This window comes from Macaca fascicularis, chromosome 14 (genome assembly GCF_037993035.2).
Source record: "Macaca fascicularis isolate 582-1 chromosome 14, T2T-MFA8v1.1".
Lineage (NCBI taxonomy): Eukaryota > Metazoa > Chordata > Mammalia > Primates > Cercopithecidae > Macaca > Macaca fascicularis.
The window spans coordinates 72,886,234-72,910,585 of record NC_088388.1 but is presented as its reverse complement, the minus strand read 5'-3'; the positions used below and the strand labels follow the sequence as shown (position 1 = coordinate 72,910,585).

Below are 24,352 nucleotides of genomic sequence, written 5' to 3'. Positions count from 1 at the left end.
TAATATTAAACAGCCAGCACCTCCTGTAGAATGAGCCCTGTGTTAGGTGCTGTGAGGGAGATGTGACCCCTATTCCCCAGGAATCAAATTTGCCTTCAGTTCCTAATTTTCTTCCTCTCAAATTATCTTGCAAACATGTATCATTTACTAGGTCTGTTTATTAATTTATTCACTCCTATTTCATCCCAAAAATAATTTGAGATGACTAGTAGCTTCTATTTATTAAGTGGTTGTATATTCACCACACAATGTATGCCCATTTCTTTCGTGTATTCTCTACTGTAACCTTATGAAGTGGATGGTGTTGATTACACTGTACAGATCAACAGGCTCAGAGAGGATAGTCTGCTTGTGATCACAAAGTTAACAAGTGACAACGGAGATTTGAACCCAGGATTGACTGGCTCCAAAGCCTATGCTCTTTCCAACATACCCTGCTGCTTCTATTTTCTCTGTAAATCTTCCCTGCCTTATCATGTGGGTGATAGATATTTCCTTGCTTTTATTTTCCAAGTAAAATCGGTAGTTTTAATAACTGTCATCAAATAGGTAAATAAGTGGATTCTCATTTTGATTTTTAATATAGGTAGTTACTGAAGTAACTGGAAGCGTGAACATGCCCACCAGAACTCCCAGCTCCTAAGGATTCCTGAGCATGAGCAGATAGTCTCTGAAAGCATTTCCACAGATGTATCCACAACTATAGATTAGATTCTGGTCCTCTGATACTAGAATAAAGTACTAAAAATTGTACTGCCTTGAATATAGTCTCACTGAATCTTGGGTGGACTAATTTTCTTTATGGCTTGTTCAAAGTCTGATTGCCAGAGTGCTTCTGAAGCTAGAGGCTAGTGTGGGAAATTTGAGGGGTCTGTGGCCCTACCTTGTAATGAGAGTGATATGTGTTGCTGTTCAGATCTGCAGACTATCACCAGGGATTCCCAAGCGGCTTTGAGTTCTCACCGAGCCAGGAGTAGAAACAACAAGGCCACCACCCTCCCAGATGCTCGGGACACAGAGGCACTGCAAGAACAATGCACAATGCCAGATGAGCCATTGGCAAAAGCTCCAGATAAGGGCACAGATTCCCCACCACCCCCTCCTCTTGAAGAGACTTCAAATGGAGGAAGAATGCTCCATGAGTCCCTGAGGCATACAGTACCCATTACAAGGATGCAGAGCAGTGAGGACACTGAGGCAGGCCCAGCCTACAGTGATGAAGACTATGAAGAAGACATCATTGAGCCCAGGACCTTAAATGAGATCACCACGGTGACAGACAAAACTAGCCCTTGGTCTAGTTTCATATCAGACACAAGTGACGTCATCAGCCCTCAGCCTGATGAGGTACAGAGGGAAGGCCCCTCTTGTCCTTCTCCAGGGCCTTTCTACAGAGAAGAGCTTACGGTCAAAAGTAGCTTTCTTTCCAGCCCAGAAAGGGCTGTCAACTCCCACCTGCCTAGGGAGGGTTCTCCTAGCCAAAGTCTTGTTGCTTGTGAGGGTGAGGCCTCTAAGGCCAAGATTAGTGGCAAATCTGCCTCAGCCAACCCTCAGCCCATCCCATGCCCGACACTCTCAGGAGCCCAACAGAGCAGGACATTTGTTGGATGGAGTTCACCACAGGCAGATCAGAACAAGGAGCCCAAGTCAGAGGCCCCTGCCGAGAATGAAGCTGCTACCAGTGAGCTCAGTGACTCTGCTGATAGCTTCAAGAAGTTGCCACTAAACCTAGCCTCCCAGAGCAGAAGGGAAAAACATAAGGGACCACCCATCGACTCCTCTGACATCAGGCAGAGGCAAGTGACAACTGGATCAGAGACATCCACAAAGCATAGCCTCCTACTGTATCCTTTGGCATTTCCCACAAGTGGTTTGGATGCTGGTGCTAAGGCTAGCCTAGTGTGAGTGTGAGCAAGTGGCCACCCTCATGGAATGCACTGGGGGGCATGGGAAGACCATTCCTTCAGAAGACCCCACCTGCATGACAGGTGCTACAGTTTTACCATTAACACCAGCCCTCAGAAACATAATGCCTTGAACTGGGTTTAGGCATTGGTAGCACATTAGCCTAGCTTACCCTGATTTATCCAATTCATCTGTTGGGTATTTTACCACCTGAAGGCAAGGCTCAGCATCTAAGGAATGAGACTATTTATCTCAATTGAAAGAGAAGCAGAGGGACTAGAGAAAGAGGGAAGTAGATCACTGCCATTGAGCACTTTATGCACATTTTTCATTTAGTCATCACAAGTCTTTTAGGTAGGTATCATCTCTATTTTGCATATATAAGGAAACTGATGCTCAGTTATCGTGACTTGCCTACTTTTTCTTTTTTAAGAGACAGTTTGTTCTGTCACCCAAGCTGGAGTGCAGTGGGATTATCACACCTCACTGCAGCCTCAGATTCCTGTGGTCCGGTGATCCTCCCACCTCAGCCTTGCAAGTAGCTAGAACTACTAGGTATGCACCATCACACCCAGCTAATTTTTTTTAAGAGTTGGGGTCTTGCTGTGTTACCCAGGCTGGTCTCAAACTCCTGGCCTCAAGCAATCCTCCTGCCTCAGCCTCTCAAAATGCTGCAAGTAGAGCATTTGAGCCACCATGCCTTGCCAGATTAAATTTTTTTTAAAAACCAAGTGATGGAGCTAAACAGGCACCATGGAAATGGACTTTCCCAAGGCCCCAGTAAGGTACTGTTGATGGGAACAGGGGGCACCTGACATTCCCTACTCCCTCCTTTTAAACACAGACTGGCATGTTATGGGGAAAGGAAACCACTTAGGACCATCTACAGCCTTCACACCTGTGGCCTAACCAACTGATTAGATCAGCTCACCTGCTATCCCAACAAGCAGGGAATATTGTGTGGCTGGCAGGTGAAGCAGGCTGCTTTACTAGACTAGAAATCTTCCTCTACTAGAAGTTAGGGAGCCTGACTTTGACCCTTCTAGACCCACAAAATGATTTTTGTGATTATAGACATATAGTTTAATCTTTATGAGCCCGTTTCTTCACCTATAAAATGGAGGCGGAAATCCCTTACCCACCAAACTATAAACTCCCCAAGTCAGGGACCTTGTCTTTTTCTGCATCCTCAGGACCTAGCACTACCCAGAGAAGGGATTTGTCAGTATAGATTGGATTGAACTATTACAGTTTCACAACATTGTTGAGAAAACCAGATGAGTGGAAACATTTGTACATACCACACAGTATGATTCTTGATGCAGATCAGAGAAAAACCTAGGGGTGGGGGAGTGGGCTCAGGAAAGGATTAAAGCATGCAATGGCTGGAGTCTGAGCATTGAAAATAGACCTCCTCATGTGCAGTTCTCCCTGACCTTGCCTATCCTGGATCCTGGACCCTGATGTTGCTGCCTTTGCAGTCAGTATTAATTGTGCTCAGAATATGGCCGATGGAGGAGCTGCCATATGTGTCCAGACCCTAAGCGCTGCTTTAACTTAGGCCTTCCTGACTATTCTTTCAAAAATAAATCATGCCAGGCCCTGTGCTGGGTGCCAAGGACAGATTTGAATGAGACCTTACCTCGAGAAGTTCCCATTATGAGATAGGAGATGGTCAAATAGATAGATACTGACAGTTTATTGTGCCAAGTACTGTGATGAGACGTGGACAGAACGCAAGGGAGCGTGAGGAAGGAGCTGCCCTAACTCTACTTGGAGCCATCCCAGTAAGAGAGACAGGAGAGCCAGGCCTTAAAGATGAATAGGCATTGTGCAACAGAGACAAGGAAAAGTTCTAGTCAGGACAAACTGTATGTGCAGAGGCCTCACTGGGTGAAGGAGGCTGCCTGTGGGCAGTAGTTCACTGTGGCTAGAGTCCAGGGATGAGGGGATGGTGCAAGGTGAGGCAGGGCCTGGATCTTAAAGGACTTCTATGCCTGGCTGAGGTACTTGGACTCTATTCTAAAGCAAAGAAACTTCACTTTCCTCATCTGGAAAATGGAGGTGATAGTAGTACTTACTGGGTTGTTGTGAAAATGAAAATAATCATGTAAAATGCCTAGCACGATACCTGGTACATGGATAGTGTCCACTGTTAAGCAAGAGTGTGGTATGGTCAGATGTACATATGAGAAAAGAAGTCACCCAATGCCTTGCAGAGAGCAGGTTAAGAAAGGGAAGACTAGAAGCGAGGAGGCTAGGTAGGACACTTGCAATAATAAAAGAGATGAAGAAAGTCTGACCTGAAGTATAGACTGCTTTATGATGAAAAGGAGGGGAACAGATCTGAGAGGATTAGATAGAGGGGCAGGGGATGAGACAAAGGAAATAATAATTAGAGGTTTCTGTCACAAGTTACCAGGCAGGTGATACCATTTACTGGATAGGAAACAGCACATAGACGGGTTTGGGAGATGATGCAGGTTGCCCTTTGCGGCATGTGCCTGTAGGACATCCAGGAGGAGATGCAGGCCTGGAGTTGAGGGCTGAGCTCAGCCATAAAGGGAGGCATCTCTGGGAATCGATGAGGGCAGCAAGAATAGCCTGGGAAGGGGGAACCAAACACACAGAGGCAGACTCTGAGCATCTTCAGTGTGCAAAGGAGAAGCAGGACAGGGCATGCCCACAAAGGAGGTGAGGAGAGCTGGTCGGGAGGTGGGAGAAGCAGCAGAGAGAGGTGCCATGGGAGCCGATGCTGCAGAGTTTCAGGACGTGGTGGTCAACACTGATGCTGCACGTAGGTCCAGGAGAATGTGGCTGACATGTATCACTGGTTTTAGTGTTAAGGAGGACCTTGCATTGGTGAGAATGGAAGCCAAACTTCATTAGTCAAAGGAGCTAAATGGTGAGGACAGTGAGAACAGGCAACTTTTTCACATAAACTGAGGAGATAAGAATAGCTGACATTTATTAAGTGCTCACTATGCTAGGCACCATTCTAAACACTTGACATTTATAAATTCATTTAACCCTCAAAACAATAAGTACTAATACATTTAAAAATGGAGAAATTGAGGCACAAAAAATGAACTTTCCTGAAGTTATCCATCTAGTAAGTGACAGACTGCTGGGTGGCAACTAGAAGACAATGCAAGGTCAGGGGTTTGTTTGGTTTTTTACCCCTAAATGGGAAACTTGAACATTTTTATGACTGAGGAACAGGAACTTAAAAGTTCATGAGGCCAGACATAGTGGTTCATGCCTGTAATCCCAGCACTTTGGGAGGCCAAGGTGGGAGGATCACTTGAGGTCAGGAGTTCAAGACCAGCCTGGGTAACATGGTGAAATTCCATCTCTACTAAAAATACAGAAATTAGCCAGGCGTGGTAGCATGCACCTATAATCCCAGCTACTCTGGAGGCTGAAGTAGAAGAATTACCTGAGCCCAGAAGGTCAAGGCTGCAGTGAGCCATGATCACACCACTGCACTCCAGCCTGAATGATGGAAGTGAGACCCTGTTTCAAAAAAACGTGTAATAAAATAAAGTTGGTGGGAGAAAGTGGCTGTTGGGACAGGACCCTAAAGCACACATGAGGCAGTGGGCTGGGAAGGAGACTTCCATGCTTCAGAGCCAGCCCTGCCACCTCACAGCAAAGTTCCTTCTTCCCCACAGCATCGGCTGGCTGGCAGGCAGGCCCCAGCAGTTTCAGCAACAGCAAATAGACCCTACCTCACCTGGGCCTCTGCAGAAGGCCTGGGGTCAAAAGGTCTTTCCCTTTGGGATCTCCATTCCTCCCCACCTCTCTACGGAAAAATCAGGGACTTGAACCAAAGCAAGAAATCAATGCATTTCATTCATTCTCAAGGTATTTATTGAGTACTTACTGTCTCCCAGGTACTATGCTAGGTGACAGGAATATGGTTATGAAAAAGATCATCTCTGCCTTCTTGGAGTGTAGAGTCTAGTGTAGAAGAACGATGATAAAATAGAAAAGGTGGTAAGCAAATTGGAGTGAGAACCACACTTAGCTTATTAAACAGAAACAAAAAATTGGAACATCAAAATAGTTCCCTCTTTACCCCCTTCAGAGTTCAACTAAACTGAATCAGTTATTTGATTCGAAAAATAATGAGAATATGTGGAACACCACATGCTCAACACAGCACTGAGTACCTCAAGAAGATATGGTGGAGAAGTGCAAGATACGATACAGTACCTGCCTTCTAGGGCTCGCATCCAGATCGGACCAGCTATACTGGTCCCTGACGTGAGGACATGTCCTGTCATGGACAGCCCCTGATGCAGAGCTCACATTTCTGGATGTGAGCAGAGAACACAGGCAAACAGGCCCTCCTTTGGTGCAGGGCACCTAAATGCAGCCTAAGGCACTGCCTCCTGGAGCCACATGCCCATCCCCACATTGTCTGACTGACTGCTAATAGGTCTTTTTCTAACCAGCAGGCCCTTAGGCAAGAATCAGTCAATACCTACTACCTGCCAACCTCCTGAGGGGCTTTCAGGAAGTAGAGGTAACAGAAGGAAACTGTCTCTGCCATTGAGAAATTTAGGGAAGATTGAAGAAAATAATTGTATCAGACTGAAAAATTAAGCATTCTCATGTGTTGCAAACTGCTCTAGGTTGTGAGGAAGTGGGCTAAGATTAAGAGAAGGCTTCCTAGAGGAGGCAGGTTTGAACCGATCCATAAAGAACTTGTATGTGTTAGGAGTGGGCAAGCCTTCCAGTCAGAGGGAGCTAGCTGAGCAAAGAATTTATGGACAAGATTAATTGAGGGAAAAACATGAGTGGGGGCAGAGTGAATGGTCAGTGGAGATACTGGCCTCCACTGCAAGGGGGGTGGACTTCTAGGTATTTTTGTCCCTTAACTGCCATCGTAGCCCAGAGCCCATTGTGGTGCCCAACTTCTTTTTGCCTCCCCAGCAGTTGGAGGCTTCCCTGCGGATGCTGTCACTCTCAGCAACTTTGCCACCAGCAGCCACAACAGATCAGGTAAGAGAATGGCCAACTGACCTTTCTCCTATAGAGTCATCATCTCTTCCACAGAACAGTGCACAGAAGGCAGAGCTGCCCCAGGCCATCTTCCTGGAAAGGCTGCAGCAGGGGTCACTCCTCAAGCTTGTACTGAGCATATTCTGTGGGCCCAGCAGTAGTCAGGGAGCTCAGGAAAAGTGAGGAAGAGCAAATGTGTAAGAGCAGGGCATTGTTGGCCAACACTGACATGCGCAAGAAAAAAGCAGTGCAGAAGCATGAAAGCAAGAGGCAGCTAAGAAATGTGTATTGAGTGCTGTGGGAGTCCCCACCAAGCAAGTAGATGGGAGCACAGACGTAACCTTACGGGAGTGCAACAGTAAGATCTGAATGAGCAGAATATCAGTCATACAACTATTTGCCATTTACAAAACACCTCATAACTATTCATTCAGCTGAGTTAGGTGGTTGGAACTCTGGTACAAATCCCACATCTCCTCTTTTTTGCCTTGGCACAGCACCTGACCTTTCTTGCAAGTGGCAAGAAAATAAACAATAATAATAACTACTTTTGAGTACCTCCTCTGTATCAGGTGTCATGCTGGGTACTGAGCATATAATAGTAAATAAGACAGACAAATTTCCTGTCTTCATGGAGTACAAACAGTAAGCAAAAACTAAAATATTTATAGACATGAGATGGGTACCAGGGTCTCTCTGAGGAGGCTGTGTTAAAGATGGTAGTTATGGTGGTGCTTAGCATGTACCAGGCACTGTTCCAAGTACTTTGTATTAGTGAATCAAATTCAGCAACTTGATGAGGAATATACTATCATTACTTCTATTTAAAATGAGGAAACTAGGCCAGGCATGGTGGCTTATGCCTGTAATCCCAGCAGTTAGGGAGGGTGAAGTGGCGGGATCGCTTGAGCTAGGAAATTCAAGACCAGCCTGGTCAACAAGGCAAAACCTCATCTCTGCTAAAAATTACAAAAATTAGGTAGGCGTGGTGGCACATGCCTATAATCCCAGCTACTTGGGAGGCTGAGTCACAAATATCACTTGAGCCCAGGAGGTGGAGGTTGCAGTGAGCCATGATGGCACCACTGCACTCCAGCCTGGGTGACACAGTGAGACTGTATAAAAAATAAAATGAGGAAACTGAGGCTCAGAGCTTCACATACTGACCCATAAGCTATGACTATTTCTGTGTATATATAAAGAAACTGAGATGCATAAAGGCTGAGTCACTTACCCAGGGTTACCCAACCAGTAAGTGAATCTAAATTTTTTTTTTTTTTTTTTTTTTTTTGAGACTCTCGCTCTATCGCCAGGCTGGAATGCAGTGGTGCGATCTCAGCTCACTGCAACCTCTGCCTGCTGGGTTCAAGTGACTCTCCTGCCTCAGCCTCCCAAGTAGCTGGGAGTACAGGCATGCACCACCACACCCAGCTACTTTTTGTATTTTTAGTAGAGACGGGGTTTCACCATGTTGGCCAGGATGATCTCAATCTCTTGACTTCGTGATCTGCCTGCCTCGGCCTCCCAAAATGCTGGGATTACAGGCGTGAGCCACCGCGCCCGGCCTGAATCTAAACTTCTGACTCACAACTCTGTGCTCTTCTCTTACACCACCTGAAAATCATGACATTTGACTTATGGTACATTTTTCTAGCCAGTTAGATTTTATTTAGCAGTTAACATGTATACATTTTATATGCTTTCCCAGAGGCCACATTAATGAAAAATGGGGTCAGTCCAGAAGTATCCTGATGTATGTCTTTGGCCTATTAAATACTAGATACAAAGTATGGGAGAGGGAGAAATAAGAATTTCCACTTCAATTAAAGAGCAAGTCTACTTTTGAGAAGATAATACTTTTCAGCCTTTTTTCTTTGTTGCCCTTAACAACATTCCATTGTTTGCTGCTCTCAGAGTCACTTCTGTCCTTAGGACCTCATTCTGCATCCTGGTTCAGATGACCAGTCATCATGGTTTTCCCAGAACTGTCGCAGTTTTACCACTGGAACCCAGAATCCAGTAAACACGGGGAGGTTAGTCATCCTGGCTAGTGATGGGCCTCTCACTACTTGCTGGGTTATTTCAGCACATTTTCTAAGAATCTTACGCTCCTGGCTGGCTGCCAGCCAGCACTGGATGACTTAAGAAATAAGATCATGTGTGTATTTAGGACACTAGCAAGTAGAGACACCAAAATTTAAGAGGAAAACATTTTTAAGAATTACATTTTTAAAAAAGATTGAAATTGTTACCTTGGGATAAATCACAACATCAACTGATTTCTTTATACTTATTTTAGATTTAATTTTGAAATATTATTTGAGCAGGAGCACCATCATCTTGTGACCTTTATTAAAAAGGCCTCACTTTGAAGAACTTGAGACAAAAATAGTCTTTTCTGTTCACCCACATACTTACTATTGCTGTTGTTCTGCATGTCTTCTTCACATCCTGATTTCTGGCTGGGACCATTTCCCTTCAGCCTGAGAAACTTCCTTTGGAATTTCACGTAGTGTGGACCTACTGGTAACTGATTATCCAGCTTCAATTGTCTGAAAATATCTTTATTTTGCCTTCATTTTTGAAAGATTTTTTTTCTACTGGATATAGAATTCTAACTTGAATTTTTGTTGTTTTAGCATTTTAGAGATACCTTTCCACTGTCTTCTGTCCTCCATTGTTTCTTATAAGAAGTATTGTTCTGATTGTTCTTGCACTGAATGGCCTTTATTCATTTCTTGTTTTTAAGATTTTCTCTTTATCTCTGGTTTTCAGCAGTTTGATTACAGTGTTCATAGTTGTGGAGGCAGGGGATGGGATAGAAGCAGGGGAATGGGATAGGGGAGGAGGAACATAAAGATCTATTCAACAGTATTAGTGATGTTTCGGTTCTTAGATTGGGTTGTGGGTTTACAGATGTTCATTTTCTTGTGCTTCGTGATTTACTGTTGTTACATAGATTCATTGGTATGTTATACAAAGAAATCACATAATCATATGTCATTAAAATTATACAGTGATTGAATGATGATAAGATGGAGACTCTAACTCCTTCCGCAAATTAGGCTGTGAATATGGAGCAGAGAAATAGGGCAGTGGCTGGAGTGGCACACCAAGGGAGTGGCAACCAAGGGAGGTTGTTTTTGTTTTTCAATATGGGAAGGCTGCAGCTTTCTATGTGCTAATGCAGCAATCCCCATAGAGAAAGGGAGAAGGGAAGACACAGAAGCGGGAGAGAAAAAGGAGAGGGGGAACAGAAAGGGCATGAGATTTAGAGCACATGTGGAGGTATTGGCCTTTTGAGAGGAAAAAGAAAACTCACCTAGTGTCATGAAGGAAGGCAGAGAAGATGGGTGCTAAAGCAGACAGGATTAGAGACTGGTGGTAGGGTTTCAAGTTGATGGAAGCTCCTGTTTTCTCGGTGCTGCTTCAGGCACAGTCAGCAGCTCTGTGAGGGAGAGGGAGACAAGGGCAGGAGCCCTGTCCTGTATCCGCATTTGAGAATTCCGTCTCTTCTGCCTCCTCCTAAGGCCAGCCTTGGCCCTCACAACTGAAGAGGAGCACTTTGAGAGGCTGCAGGGCTCTTCTCAACCACTGTCCTGGGACTGCTATACTAAAGCTGACCTGCTTCCAGGTCAGGGCTAACAGCCCATCCCTGAAACAGGAGAGGGCTCGTAATTGCTGGATTGATTGCTCTGGTTTCCCCCCATGATCGAAGGCAAGACCTGATCTTTCACTCCACATTGAAATGATATACCTGAGCCAAGGAACCTCCCAGTCTCCACTGGAAGCATCTGTGAAACAGATGTCCCCTCCCTCCTCCCACAGTAGAGTGGATACAGGACCCTGTGTGACATTTGTCAGATCTTTGGACTTTTCTGAATCTGCTTCCTCATCTGTCAAATGGGGTTATCAGGCCTCACAGGGTGGTTGTACTGTAGAATACCGAGTGCCACACAGGTAGAGTATTGGGGCCAGCCTGTAATTCCTACCCCATGCTACCTCATCTTCTGGCTGTTGCCTCCGCAAAAAGAAAAGGGGTGAGAACAATGGCTGGTTTAGCAGGACTGTGGCACAGTGATCCATTTGCAGTTCCAGATTCATTATAAATCAATCAAGTTCCACTGCCCTTGCTTTCTCTTCCCTCTTATGATGAAGTAACTCTTTACTGGGGACAGCTTCCTAATTTTGTTAAAAGTTATGTATGATTCTGCTTGCTTAGCTGCTGATGGACAAACTAGTTTCATCAACTTCGGTACAGGGGAGGAGAGAGGTTGATGATGAGAACGGCAGTAATTTGCTTTACATGTTGTCTTCCTCAGACTATGTCTTTTGCTCTGTAGATTTTCTCTCTTGGGAATATCTCAATCACTGATGACTTCAAATATTACTTCGAATGATGCAAATCCTTATCTTCAGTCTAGTCTTCTCTCCCATGCCGCAGACACGTACAGACTCAACTGCATCCTAGACGTCTTGTCTGATGTGTCACACACAATTCACTCTGTCCAAAACTTGAGCTTGTCATCTTCCTTTGCATACTTCCTCTGCCACCTGCATCCATATCTCAGGAAATTCAGCCACCATCCATGTAGTTACTCCTGCCAGAAGCACAATTATCTCTCACCCCTGCTCCTTTATCTCCCATGACCCATAGCCAAAACCCACATCACCAAGGCCTGTTAATTCTGCCACCTAAGCATCTTTTGAATCACTTACTTCTCACCCTGCCCTTGTCTAGCCCAATCATCTCCCCACTATTTTTTTTGCCCCCAAGACGGGAGTGCAGTGGCATGATCTCGGCTCACTGCAACCTCTGCCTCCCGAGTTCAAGCAATTCTCCTGCCTCAGCCTCCCCAGTAGCTGGGATTACAGGCGCATGCCATCACGCCCGGCTAATTTTTGTATTTTTAGTAGAGACGGGGTTTCACCATGTTGGCCAGGCTGGCTCGAACTCCTGACCTTAAGTGATCTGCCCGCTTCAGCCTCCCAAAGTGCTGTGATTACAGTAGTGAGCCACCAGCCTGGCACCCCCTGACTATTTCTAACCAGTGTCGCTTATACTTGCACTTTTCCACCACTGTTCATTCTCCACACTGGAGCCAGTGTAATCTCACACTCTAATCAGACCTTTACCCCACTTTACCACTGGCAGGGGGAACACTGTTTAAGCCTGTCAAAACCCCAAAAAAACTTCCATGTTCCTAAGTCAGTTATCAAATCTCAGTGCTCAATTTATTTGACCTCTCAGCAGCATGTGACACAGTTGATCTCTCTCCTTTGAACACTTTTTTCACTTATTTCTAAGGCATCACTTCTTCTTGGTTCTCCTCCCTCACTGGCTGCTCCTGCTCTGCCTTCTTTGCTGGGTCTCCCTCATTTCCCCTACTTCTTCTGTATGCTGAAGACTCCCGATGGTTAGGTTGGCCCAGACCTAACTCTACAACTGTAACTCGACAACTGCCTACCCAGCATCACCACTTGAATATCTAATAGATGTCTCAAATTTAACATGTCCAAAACTGAGCTCCAGATTTTATTCCCAAATCCATTTCCCCCTCCGTCTTCTCAATTTTGATTAAAGGGTACAACTGAACTCTGAGGTGGGGGTTGTTTTTTATTTGTTTGTTTGTTTTTTGAGATAGGGTCTCGCTCTGTTGCCCAGACTGTAGTGCAGTGGCATGATCTCAACTCACTGCAACCTCAAACTCCTGGGCTCAAGTGATCTCCTGCCTCAGCCTCCTGAGTAGCTGGGACTGTAGTTTAGTTGTTCAGGCCAAAACTCTTGGAATCCTCCCTGATGCCAGTTTTCGATTAAACAGGAAATTCTGGCAGCTGTATCCTTAAAATATACAGAAATGTGCTTCTCACCACCCTGGTCTCAGCCATCATTATTTCTGACCTGGATTATTGCAGTAGCCTCCTAACTTGCCTTTCTGCTTCTTCCCTTTCTCCTCGCAACCGATTCCCCATACAGCATCCTATTGACTTTTTAAGATGTTAAATCAGTCATCAACTCAATCATGTGACTTCTCTGCTCAGAACCTTCCAATAACTTCCCATAAATGAATAGGAGAACTAGAGCTGGGCCTGAGGACAGGCAGGCCAGAAAGTAGGAAGATAGTTTTGACCTCAAACTTGAAATTTGCATCTTTTAACAAATGTGCAAAGCCATAGCCCTGAGCTAGGTGCAGAAGACAGGACTTCCCTCAGGGAACTCTCAGTTCCCTGGGGAGCCAGCCTTATATCTAAGTTCCTCCAACTCCTACCAACTGCCTGTCATGCTGAAAGAGCTAGGACCCTCATGCTGTGGATCCTGCCTTCAGGGAGCTCGCAGTTCTTAGGAAGGCACTGGCCTCCAAACCACTCATTTCCTCAAATAGCATTTGGCTGTATTAGCACTGAAGTAAAGCAAAGGGAATGAGTATAGGAAAAGAAAGACAGAGCCATGTGGGGTGGCTTAAGTTGAATTGAACAAAGATGAAGAAAGGCTTTTCAGGCTGTGGATTTGAAAAGAAAAAACCTCAGAATCAACAGAATTTGGACAGCAGAAGGTACAAGCACTGTGTACTAGAGACGTGGTCAGAAATGGGAAGAGATGGGCCTGTACTGAAACAAGATAGGAATTAAAAGCAAAGGACAAGAAGCAGCCTGTCATCTGAGCCTTGGCCTCCCTGCCCTGCACACATGGCACTTCTTTACCATGAGGTGAGCCCCGTCTTGCTCTGTGTCTTCCTGCGTTAAGCCCGTGTTCTGCCCACATCATGAATGGGCCCCTGGATTAACCACAGGCATCGGGCCAAACACTGTTATTCATGAGGAGTGAGTGTAGGAGGCAGGAAGTATGAGACAAGGCCAGGCATGAGGGTACCCTTAAAACCTTGAGTTTTCCACCCCTCCCACCCCATGTTCTCACTTGTACTCAGCTGGACCACAGCACTTCAGACATCACTAAGGATCGAGGTGCCAGCAAGCCTGATTTTTTTTGTCCTGTCTCTGCTTTTGACTTTCTGAGGTCCTCAGCAACATGTCTAAACCAAGGGATAGAATTTTTCTATCCTGGCACCTCTAAACCCAGCTACTTGGGAGGCTGAGGCATGAGAATCACTTGAACCTCGGAGGCAGAGGTTGCAGTGAGTCGAGATAGTGCCACTGCACTCCAGCCTGGGCAACAGAGTGAAATTGTGTCTTAAAAAAAACAACAACAACAACAAAAAAAAACTATCCCTTAGTTTCCCTTCCACAAACCAGAAGCAGCTGAAAGATGAATGGTCCTGGTAGAGAACCCCAGTTCTCCACAAAGTCACCAGATGAGATCAGTAAGGGACCTGAGGGAACTTCCTGATGCTGGGTTTCTTCTCAGCCTGTGGTCCAGGCCTGATGGCTGAGCTGCCCCTCTTGGGGCAAGAGGTCCTGACCTATTGCCTCATTTCTTTAAACCACCAAGTCCCTAGCTTTCTGCAGCGCCTAAGAGGAGACCTAAAGGTCAAAGTATCTCTGATAAAGGCCATACAGAGCTTTTAGAAAATAAGCAGCTTGGCCAAGGGTGTAGAGGTCAGAAGAAACAGCCAAAATTGGCTGTCCCAGACTGCAAGTTGGCAGGCACTTTTTAGAAAGGGGCTCATAGGTCTGCTGGGCAGGTGCTAGTCTCAGGTTGCCTAAGCCACTCTGAGGCCAGAGTCTAGGGGGAGCCAGGAGCTCTTCTTGTAAGAGTATAATTTTTAGCCCTTCCCTCAAAACCTGGACTTTTGAGCCCTGTCTCTGGCAGAGCTTGGGTTCAGAAGATTGAGGATCATCTTTTGAACCAGGCCCTGTTTTAAAAAACAAACCAAAAAAAAAGGTTGAGGAGTCTTGCCCTAGTCAGGCCCCTTCCGGGCATAGACTGAGGCCCGGGGTGAGGGAGTGACGTAGGCCCTTTAGAATGGGCCTGTCTGGAAAGGCTTCTTGGAATAAGGAGAGGGTGGCATCAGGTGGGGTGTGGCACAGAGGGAGCATATCGGTAGTGAGAACCACATGACCAGACCTCTAATTTAGGCATGGAGGGTGAGCTCAGAGCATGAGACCGGCCATGCAGCAGCCAGGCTGAGCAAGTCAGATTTAGGATTTGCCTCTCAGGGCTGGACCTCTAGTCTAAGTACCTTGTCCTCACTTCCCCTCTGCTCCTACTCGTGGCTGCTGAGTTTGCTGCTCTCTGGAGTGTCAAGGAAGTTGTAGTCCAGGCCAGACTCTGAGGGCCACCCCAGGGGAAGGCAGCCAGCCAAAGGGGTGAAAGTTGAGCAAGGCAGGCAACTATATTGAGCCCTCACTCGGCCTCTGATGCAGCAGTCCATTGGCAGGTCCACCTAGCCAGCCAGACCCAGCCGCTGTTTACTTTCAGTTTTCAGCTCCTGAGTCAATGTTTGTGTCACTTAAAGGGGCTACTGTGGAAAAGAACAGAACTTTAGCACTCATCCCAGACCAGAGGCTCACTGTTACCAGAGAAGGGGGGAAGACAGTGGAATGGGGAGAGCTTGCCTGGCCTAGCACTGCTTACCCCAGTACAGGAGGTGCTGTACCCCAGCTCTACTCAGGACTTTTGGGGCCTGACCCTTTGCCTGGGATGGGGTCTGAGAACAGCAAGGCTTCATTTTGCTCTTGGGTCTGCAGCTGGTATTGGCTCTAGCACCATCTTAGCTTGGCCATATCTGAATTTTATTTGAACCCAGCATAGACCTGGATAAGACGACCAAACAGAAGTTCTTAGATCCACTTGACAGTGAAGCTAAGACCCACAGAGACCCAGAATGACAAAGTGTCTTGATCTTGAGTGAGTGGGACAGTTAGGTTGGGCCACAGACCAATGTCCTTTCCACTGCACTCCATTGCCTGTCCTCTGAGAAAGTCCCTGGGTTACTTGGAACCAGGGGTAAGTGGGGGCACCTGCACTCACCAAACCCTGGGAGCATGTGGCCTGTTCGAGGGATCCATCTGGGGGCTGGAGTGGAGAGAGCCTAGAACACAGTGGCTGGGATCAGATCATGTTCCAGGCCAAAGAAGAGGGCCAGGCCCTCCCGAGAGAGCTTTTGGAGAAGAGGCTGTGTCACAGGGAGCAGATCAGAGAAGGAGCCAAGAGCTAGGATCAGCCTGTGGTTTATAGAGTGCTTCCTCTTGCATTATCTGCTCATCCTGATCCCATTTTCAGATGCACAAACCAAGGCCCAAAGAGAAAGTGGGTTGCCCAACACCACTTGGCTAAGAAGTGGTAGAGCCAGGACTAAAACCAGCTCCTCATGCAGGGTTAGCCACTCAATTTGAAGAGCCCCAGGAACCCCCACATTTTCTTTCCAAACCACTCCTTACATCTTCCACGTGCTCCATATTCTCCCCAGCAAAGTCCAACCTTTAGCATTGAAGGCTCTTTTAAGACACATCTATTATCAGAGAGGCCTATCATGTTCATGGCCTGGGTGTCCAGGTACTCAGAAAGGAACAGGTCCCATGTATGGATGAGGGAGGATTTAATGGGGCAGCCTGAAAGCCCCTGGTCTGCTGCTGTGACACCCGGCCTGCAGGAAAGCCAGTTCTGTCCTTCAGCCTAGTACAGTCATCGAATACCCCATCCCTGTTCCCTGGGAAGGCCCTTGGAGATCAGCTCGCTGAAGTCCAAGAAGAATAAGGTCAGATTCCCCCCACACATTCTGGAACTTCCCTCAGCCAGCATCAACCCCTCCTTCTAGTAATAGGTTTGTCTTGGCTGCTTTCCATACCTGCAGCTCAGTCTATCCCATACCCACCACTTTCCTAGCAAAGAAAATTGCTTCCTCACAAAAGCTGCGCCTGCAGGCGGCATACCCTCTCTCTTCATCGTCTGTTCACATTCCACCTTCATGTTTAAGTCCCTGCTCCAGGGACTTCACCCCATGGATGACACCCACTGTCTAGACTCCAAGGCACCTGCAGCCCCTCCAGCTGCGACAATCCTGCTTCCATGTGTCTTCCTCCTGCCTCCCCAGGAAGGTTGATGCCTCCCAAAAAGTACATGCTCTGCTGACAATTTTCTTGTGCCCTCAGGCCTCCAGCCAGAAGTGTGGTAGGATTTCAGAGGAATGGATAATACATTTGAGGATATCCCTGCTCTGGCCAGTTTCGCCTCTGGCCAACCCCACCAGGATTGTGTGTTAGGGTAGCAGTCCTGATGAAGGAAGAATCTTCACTACTAATCAAGATGGTTTCTAAACCCTATTGAGGTCAACAAAAGCAAAGTGCTGCTGAGTGTGAGTTCTCTGTCCTTGCACACCCTGGCCCTGCCCTGGTCCCTGGGCCTGGGCCTTGCAGATAAGGCCCCCTAGGCCACTGGGTCAGGGTGTCAGTGCTGGAAGGTTGGTGCCACACACGATTCAGCTCCAGGGCAGATATGGCCCAGCCAGTAGGTGTAAGTCTATGCTCATACTGTTCCCGCTAATGAAGACCTCACCCCACACCCAGCTTCTGTTGAAACCCTGCCCATCTTGGAGCCCACCTCCTTGTGAAGCCTCCCTAAACTTTCTTAGCTGTTACTAATTGCTGTTTTCTCAGTGCTCACAAGCTCTAAGCCTCACGTCTGTGATTGTTGGGTAGCTCATTGTCTGTCTCCTCTCTAGCTGAGCAGCCCTGTGACAAAAGGAACCACGTCTGCCTGTTGTCCATAAGAGTTGATCAAGTAGAGTAGATCTTAGGCTCCTGAAAAGTCTGATGAGTCACCAACAGAGGTGTTTTGTTTTGAGACAGGGTCTTCCTCTGTCACCCAGGTTGGAGTGCAGTAGCACGATCACAGCTTACTGCAGCCTTGAATTCTTGGGCTCAAGCGATCCTCCCACCACAGCCTCCCGAGTAGCTGGGGCTGCAGGTGTGCCCCACTACACCCTGCTATTTTTTTTCCTTTTTTTTTTTTTTTTTTTAGAGACAGAGTTTTCCTCTGTTGACCAAGCTGGTCACAAACTCCTAGACTCATGCGATCCCCCTGCCTTGGCCTCCCAAAGTGCTGGGGTTACAGGCGTGAGCTACCCAGCCCAACAGAGGTCTTTCGATGGTCATTTCATGAACTGAGGTAGTTGGCCCTTCCAGCCATGGAGAACAAGACTCATCTACGTCTCTCTAAAACGGAGAAGACATCTCCTCTAGATGATGGGGAAACAATGCCTGGTTTTAGGATCTGAGATAGAATACTCTGCTCTTAGGCCTGTTTTCCCATCTGGCTCATAAAGCAAGCATCTCCCTACTTCCCCTTCAGAGTAGCAGAGAAAGAAATGGAAGATAAGATACAACTGATGACCCAGAAAATCTACCTGCAGTACAGCTGGGGGACAGGAATGGGACTTTTGTCACCCTAAACCCCAAGTAGCTCAGGAAACAGCCATCTTAGGTCTTGGGAGTAAAGAAAGATATACACAAGCTTAAAGTGCTACAGAGAGCCTGAGAGAGTTTGACTTAACTAAAGACCTGGCAAATGGTAGGCCAACAACCACTGGTTCTAGAATGAATGAATGAGAAGCTTACTACAAGAGTCTCCTCCCCGCCCAATTTAAGCCTGTGGTTACCCTGGCCTGTGGTCATCTCTGTGATTGTTGGGTAGCTCATTGTCTACCCAATTTAAATTGGCCCCACCCAATTTAAACCTGTGGTCCCACCCATACTCATCTAGCCGCTCCCAAGCTCCTGTCTTGGACCTGGCCTTGCTGGGATCCCAAGCCTCAGACCCAGTCCATGCCCTACAGGAGCACCCAGTGTGGAAGTGGGAGAGCAATAGGCAGAGGCTGGCCCACTGGCCTGAGGCATCAATCATGGAGTGCAGGTGCTTCCTGTATTTTGGAAGGAATAACTGCAAACACCAGCAAAAAGTGGGTTTCCTTCTTCCCTTTTAGCCTAGGCCTGCCTAGAAGGCAGGGAGATGTATCGTCTAGTCTCTGCTGTGCAGCCCAGCCCTAGTGCCACTTTGCTCTTGGTTATAAGGAGAGGCTGCCTGTGGACTGATAGCACTGAGAGCTTCCCAGATTGTAGACATTCCCTTGGCACTTAGAATTCTAGATTGGCAGGGACCCTCAAGGTTTCCCATCCACCCTTCTATTTCATGGGTGGGAAACTGACATCCAGGCAGTAGACCAGGGATGCCTGACTCCACTCCCCTTATCTCATTCTGGCAATTCTAATTCTTTTTTTTTTTTTTTTTTTTTTCCTTTTTGAGACGGAGTCTTGCTCTGTCGCCCAGGCTGGAGTGCAGTGGCCGGATCTCAGCTCACTGCAAGCTCCGCCTCCCGGGTTCAGGCCATTCTCCTGCCTCAGCCTCCCGAGTAGCTGGGACTACAGGCACCCGCCACCACGCCCGGCTAATTTTTTTGTATTTTTTAGTAGAGACGGGGTTTCACCCTGTTAGCCAGGATGGCCTCGATCTCCTGACCTCGTGATCCACCCATCTCGGCCTCCCAAAGTGCTGGGATTACAGGCTTGAGCCACCGCGCCCGGCCAATTCTAATTCTTTAGGCAGATCTCTCTGCCTCCCAAGGCTTAAGTCTGAGCTGAGAAAGCCAAAAACGGAGTTCTGTTTATTTCTGTGCCCCTCCCAAGTAGGTATTAAAAAGGGTTGCAGACATGAAAGAAAGAATAACTGAATGTTACTGATGCCAGAAGCAACTCTAGCTGGGCCTCAGTTTCTCATGAGCAGAACTGCAGGGCACAGGTAGTCCCAGTCTCTAGGGTCTCCACCAAGCTGCTTCTCAGTGCCCAGGAAGTGGTACAGTGTGCTCTCAGTGGTCCTTCAGTTTATGACAGCCTCAGCTCATGGGACTTGATGGCAGGGAAAAGCAAGCTGCATGCCATGAAGTTAGCCAGATTGGCCTGTGGAGGCTGCTCCCATCTCCTTTCAGAACTGCCCCTTCCCCCATCAGGCCCCCACCTCTTCCCCAGGACCTTGCTCTCAGCCAGCTGTCTGGGATGGCTTTCCTGTATAACTTTGAGTTCCTTCAGCACAGGAGCCTGACATGGAGTAAGAAAAAAGAAAGAAAAATGAGCAAATGAGTTAGAGGAGTCCAGAGGACCATGACACCATAACCCACAGGCAAATACCTTAAAGGTGGAATTAGTGGTGCCCTGTCAGCCAGAGTCAGAGAGATCAAAGTTTGGTAGGCAGGCAGTAGGTGGGTGCTTTATGTCATCTGGCAACTCCAGGAGCTCCTAAGGGCCAGATTGTGTCTCATTCCCCACCATCTCCCTGAGAGTTGGATATGTTCCCAGCATCACACATAGGACTAAACCCAGAGCACAAATGGCTTGTCTAAAGCCACGCAACAGGAGAAGGGGTGAGGATTCAGACCTGTCCTGGAGGTGACGCCCTCCTTCTCCAGAGGCACAGAAAGAGTCAGGGCTGGGGTTCACATCCCAGCTCTGCCACTCAGAGCTGTGGGACCTTGAGTTTATTTCACCTGGATGTAGTTTCCTTATCCACGACGTGGGAAGAATGATATACCCCCCATATAGGGTCGAGGTAAGGGTCAAGCAACATAAGGTATGTAAAGCGCTTTGTAAACCACGCAGCTCTACATAAATATTAACCAAAGGACCAAAAGATGAGAGAAACCAGTGTCATCCATTGGTGGTGCCATATCCTCAGCACTAACCTAGCTGACTTCTTCCTCTCCAGGACAAGAGCGAAGCCACCAGGGGAGCCCTCTCCCAAAGGCCTTGTCGCCCCAGACCTAACTCGCTCCCCCCCAACCTGCCTGAGGAAGAAACTCGCAGAATTGCACGGATATTTTCTTCTCGGTACTCCCAGAAAGACTGACGTAGCCTGAGGCGCTGGGAGAAGGAGACACCTGCCCACCCTCCCTCAGCTTTGTCCAGTTTGCAGAGGCACCAGGTCTGGCTCCTTCAGGGCTGTCACAGTCCTGAAACTACCACTTACCTAGGCCATGGCTGCCTCAAGAGACCCAGTCAGCCCAGACTGGAGGAGTGCCCCAAGCCAGTCCAGTGTCCACTTGCCAGAATTTCAGCTCCTTTCTTCTGTGGTAAGGCAAAGGCTAGAAACAAAATGGAATCCGCGCCCAAGTGGTTCCTCCATCTTTTGGCCAGCGGACCCTAGCAGGCATCTTTTGGTGGAGAAACGCCTCCCAGTGTCCTTGGCACAGCTGACTGCTTACATGAGCCCACCCTCTGCCTGAAGATGTGGGACCATTTTTGCCTTAAAAGCTGGGGAGGAGGGACATGTACATTGTGTGCATTGTGCATAGTCAAGGAAATCCTAGAGCCACCTCCAGTTCATTTGTGTGGGAACAAGGATATTTTATAGATACAAATTATTTTTATGCCATGTTGAATTAATTAGGACAGGAAGGGGAAATCACCTCCTTCAAACTTTTTATCCGATTGTCTAAAATTCTAACCATGCTTTTAACTTATTGTTTTTACCCAGCTCTGAAGGTCATTGTTCTTGCCTGTGTTTGAATAAAATCATATTGGTGTTTGTAATCTGTGCACAAGTGTTTCACTGGAGTGGGGATGCTAGGAATTCGTGTGTGCCCTAACTGCCAGAGAGGAAGATTAACAACCATACCCCCCACAGGATCAATCACCATGAGACTCTGGCTCCCCCAGAATCAGGTTGGTCCAGATGACAGTGACACCCAGTATTTCCTTTGCTGATGCTTGAAATCCATTAGTAAAATGGAACCCTCAGAATCCCTCTTATCTCTGAGATGGGTAACTCTGGCTGAGGCTGTCAGACCACAAACTCTTGAGCAGCTGCCACAGACAAAGCCCTGTGGGGAGGACAAGAAAAGGGCCATGGACGGGCGCAGTGGCTCACACCTGTAATCCAAACACTTTGGGAGGGTGAAACAGGCAGATCACCCGAGGTCAGGAGTTTGAGACCAGCCTGGCCAACCTGGCAAAACCCTGTCTCTACTAAAAAAAAAAAAATACAAAAATCAGCTGGGCATGGTGCATGCTTGTAGTCCCAGCTACTCAGGAGACTGAGGCAGGAGAATCACTTTAACCCAGGAGGTGGAGGTTGCAGTGAGCCGAGATCACACCACTGCACTCCAGCCTGGACAACAGAGCAAGACTCAAGACTCTGTATCAAAAAAAAAAAAAAGACGTGGCTGGGCAATAGGCTTTCACCCCCAGGTACATGTCACTTCACTCAGTCCTCAAAACAACTTGCTAACTCTAGATAGTATGATATCTACAGTTTCTGTAAGTTCAGTGTTTTGCCTCTGTTTGTGTAGTTAGGAAGTGATTCACCACACAAGAAATCCCCAGAGGTATTGCAAGGCTACTGCTTTCAGTGATCAAAACAAGGTACAGCCAATAAGTGCTCTTAATTTAGGGACTTCATGGAGAAAGACCATGTGGGCTGAAGCAGTCAGGGAAGGCTTCCTAGAAGAGACAGGTCTTGGGGTGAGCCCAGAGAATTGGCCAGACTATGGACAGCTATAGAGAGCGAGCCAGAAAAGCCTGTGAGCGGCGTGCAGCTGGAGAGAGAGACCAGTCTCGCTGTGTCTGAGCCTCTGTGGCCTCGTGTAAAACAGAGATAATCACTCCAGCTTCATGGGGTTGTGAGGAAGATCAAATGAGATGACATTTTTTAAAGTGCTTCGCCTACATTTGGCACACAGTGAAAGCTTAGGAAATGTCAGCCCCACCCACTCTCTGATGCTCCGGAGCAAACCCGTAGTGAGGCAAGCACACAGCCACTGGGGCAGGCCGAGCACTCCCGGGCATCAGCGGGTGCATAGTGATGCGGGAACCTCAAGGAAGGAGTGGGTGCCGCCTTCCTGGTGACAAGGCCTCCCCTTTCTATTTGTCTCTGCTTCTAAGTTCCAGCCTGCCAGCCCACCCCTCCCCAGCACCATGGAGGCCAGCCTCCCTCTCAAGTCACCAGCACAGAGCATTCAAGGCCCAGGACCCCACTTCCTTTGGGGCTCAGGGAACCTAAAGAGGAGCAGTCAGAGACCAGGCCTCAGGGGGAAAGCCCCAGGTAAAGAATATTCCTCCAAATCCCACTCTAGCTCCCACAGACAACCTGATCGGGGTTAGGAGGACATGCTCCTACTCCAGGTTGAGAGCAGCCTCTGATGACACAAAGGGACCCTGAGGGTCGAGACCTCCCATCTCCACTTCAAAACAGTGTGTTATTTATCAATATCTTAGCCCTGGAAGCTGAATCTTCCCAGTGCCAACTCTGAGGTAAATGACTTGACCAGGCATGTGGCATGGATTAAGGCATGAGATAGGTGTTCCCACCACCAGAACGAGCCAGTGGCTGCCTCTCTTCCCAACCCATAGCAGGCAGCCTTGGGACTTCTAGCATGGGCTGGCCTCTGGACATGGAGCCATAGCAGGCAGACCTGGTCCTGCTCTCAAGCTCCCAAGCCAAAGAGAGCTTGGCCCTCCCTCCCCCTGGGTTTCTCCAGAGCCTGCTGCCTCCTGGTTTGGGCTTCTACTCTATTCTTCCCCCACAGACTCCGTGCAATTTATCCCACCACCTCCAGGCTAGCAATTACAGATGGAGCTCAGAACCTACTTCCTAAGCCTTCCTAATCTCAGCAGCCCTGACAGCCACTTCCCTCTTAACACTAATGCAGCTGCTTATTCTGCTGACATTAAGGTCAGAGCCTGGTCCAAGGAAGAGGACAGGTACAGCCCAAGCTTTGCACTTGAGCGTCCGTACCTCTGACCACCTGCCCTGTGACCCTGGCTGTGTGCCCAAGTCCAGAAAAGACTTCCGCCTACTCCTCCTCTGCCCTACCCAATCAACTCACTCTCCTTCCCTCCCTTCTGCTTCTCACTCCTCCCCTCCCTTCTCTTCCTCTTCTCCCCTTCCCCCATCACCTGGGGCCCGATTCAGCTATGCCCAGCCCTTACTCTAAGTGCCCAAAGATGGAGCCTCCAGTAGCTTCTGTGGGGCACCCTTCCACCCCGCCCCAGCTCCCTTGGCTCCAGCAGTGTCCATGCTAAAGCTTCCAAGTGTCATGTCAGAGAAAATGGTGGTCACAGTAGATAAGCTCAAAATGCCTTAGAGTTTACAGGCTGGAGTCAGGCCCTGCCACGTGCTGGCTACATGACCTCCCTGAGATTCCATTTCCTCTGCAGTAAAATAAGTGGTAAGATTTTAGGATCCCCAGCATTAAAAAGAAATGAAATACTGAAGCAGGCTCCAACACGGATGAACTTTGAAAGCATTACTATACTAAGTAAAAGAAGCCAGTCACAAACAAGCACATAGTGGATGATTCCATTTCTAGGAAGTGTTCAGAACAGGCAAATTTATAGAGACAGAAAGTAGATTGATTCGTGGTTGCCTGAGGCTGGGGAGTGGGGGAAGGGGAGTGACTACTAATGTGTATGGAGTTTTTCCAGGGCAGGAGGGTGATGAAAATGTTCTAAAATAGATTGTGTTGATGGTTGCACAACTCAGAATATACTAAAA

The 24,352-nt window shown here is 47.7% G+C and overlaps 1 protein-coding gene across 11 annotated transcripts in view; it reads left to right on the top strand.

The window, feature by feature from the left end:
* Window positions 1–21,390, top strand: part of C2CD3 (C2 domain containing 3 centriole elongation regulator) — a 155,172-nt gene extending 133,782 nt beyond the window's left edge. For 7 of the 11 annotated variants that reach the window (XR_012423507.1, XR_006692000.3, XR_012423506.1 and 4 more), the window contains 3 exons: window positions 917–1,844; window positions 6,804–6,915; window positions 20,567–21,390. Coding sequence is in view for 6 of the 11 variants with exons in the window: in XM_074014743.1 (XP_073870844.1) it covers window positions 917–1,844; window positions 6,804–6,915; window positions 20,567–20,707 (1,181 nt within the window). In the remaining 5 variants the exon portion in view is untranslated. Of the gene's footprint in view, window positions 1–586; window positions 1,845–6,803; window positions 6,916–8,829; window positions 8,949–20,566 lie in introns of all 11 variants that reach the window. The other 4 variants (XR_012423505.1, XM_045370242.3, XR_012423504.1 and 1 more) reach the window with 3 other exon arrangements.
* Window positions 21,391–24,352: the final 2,962 nt, after the last annotated feature.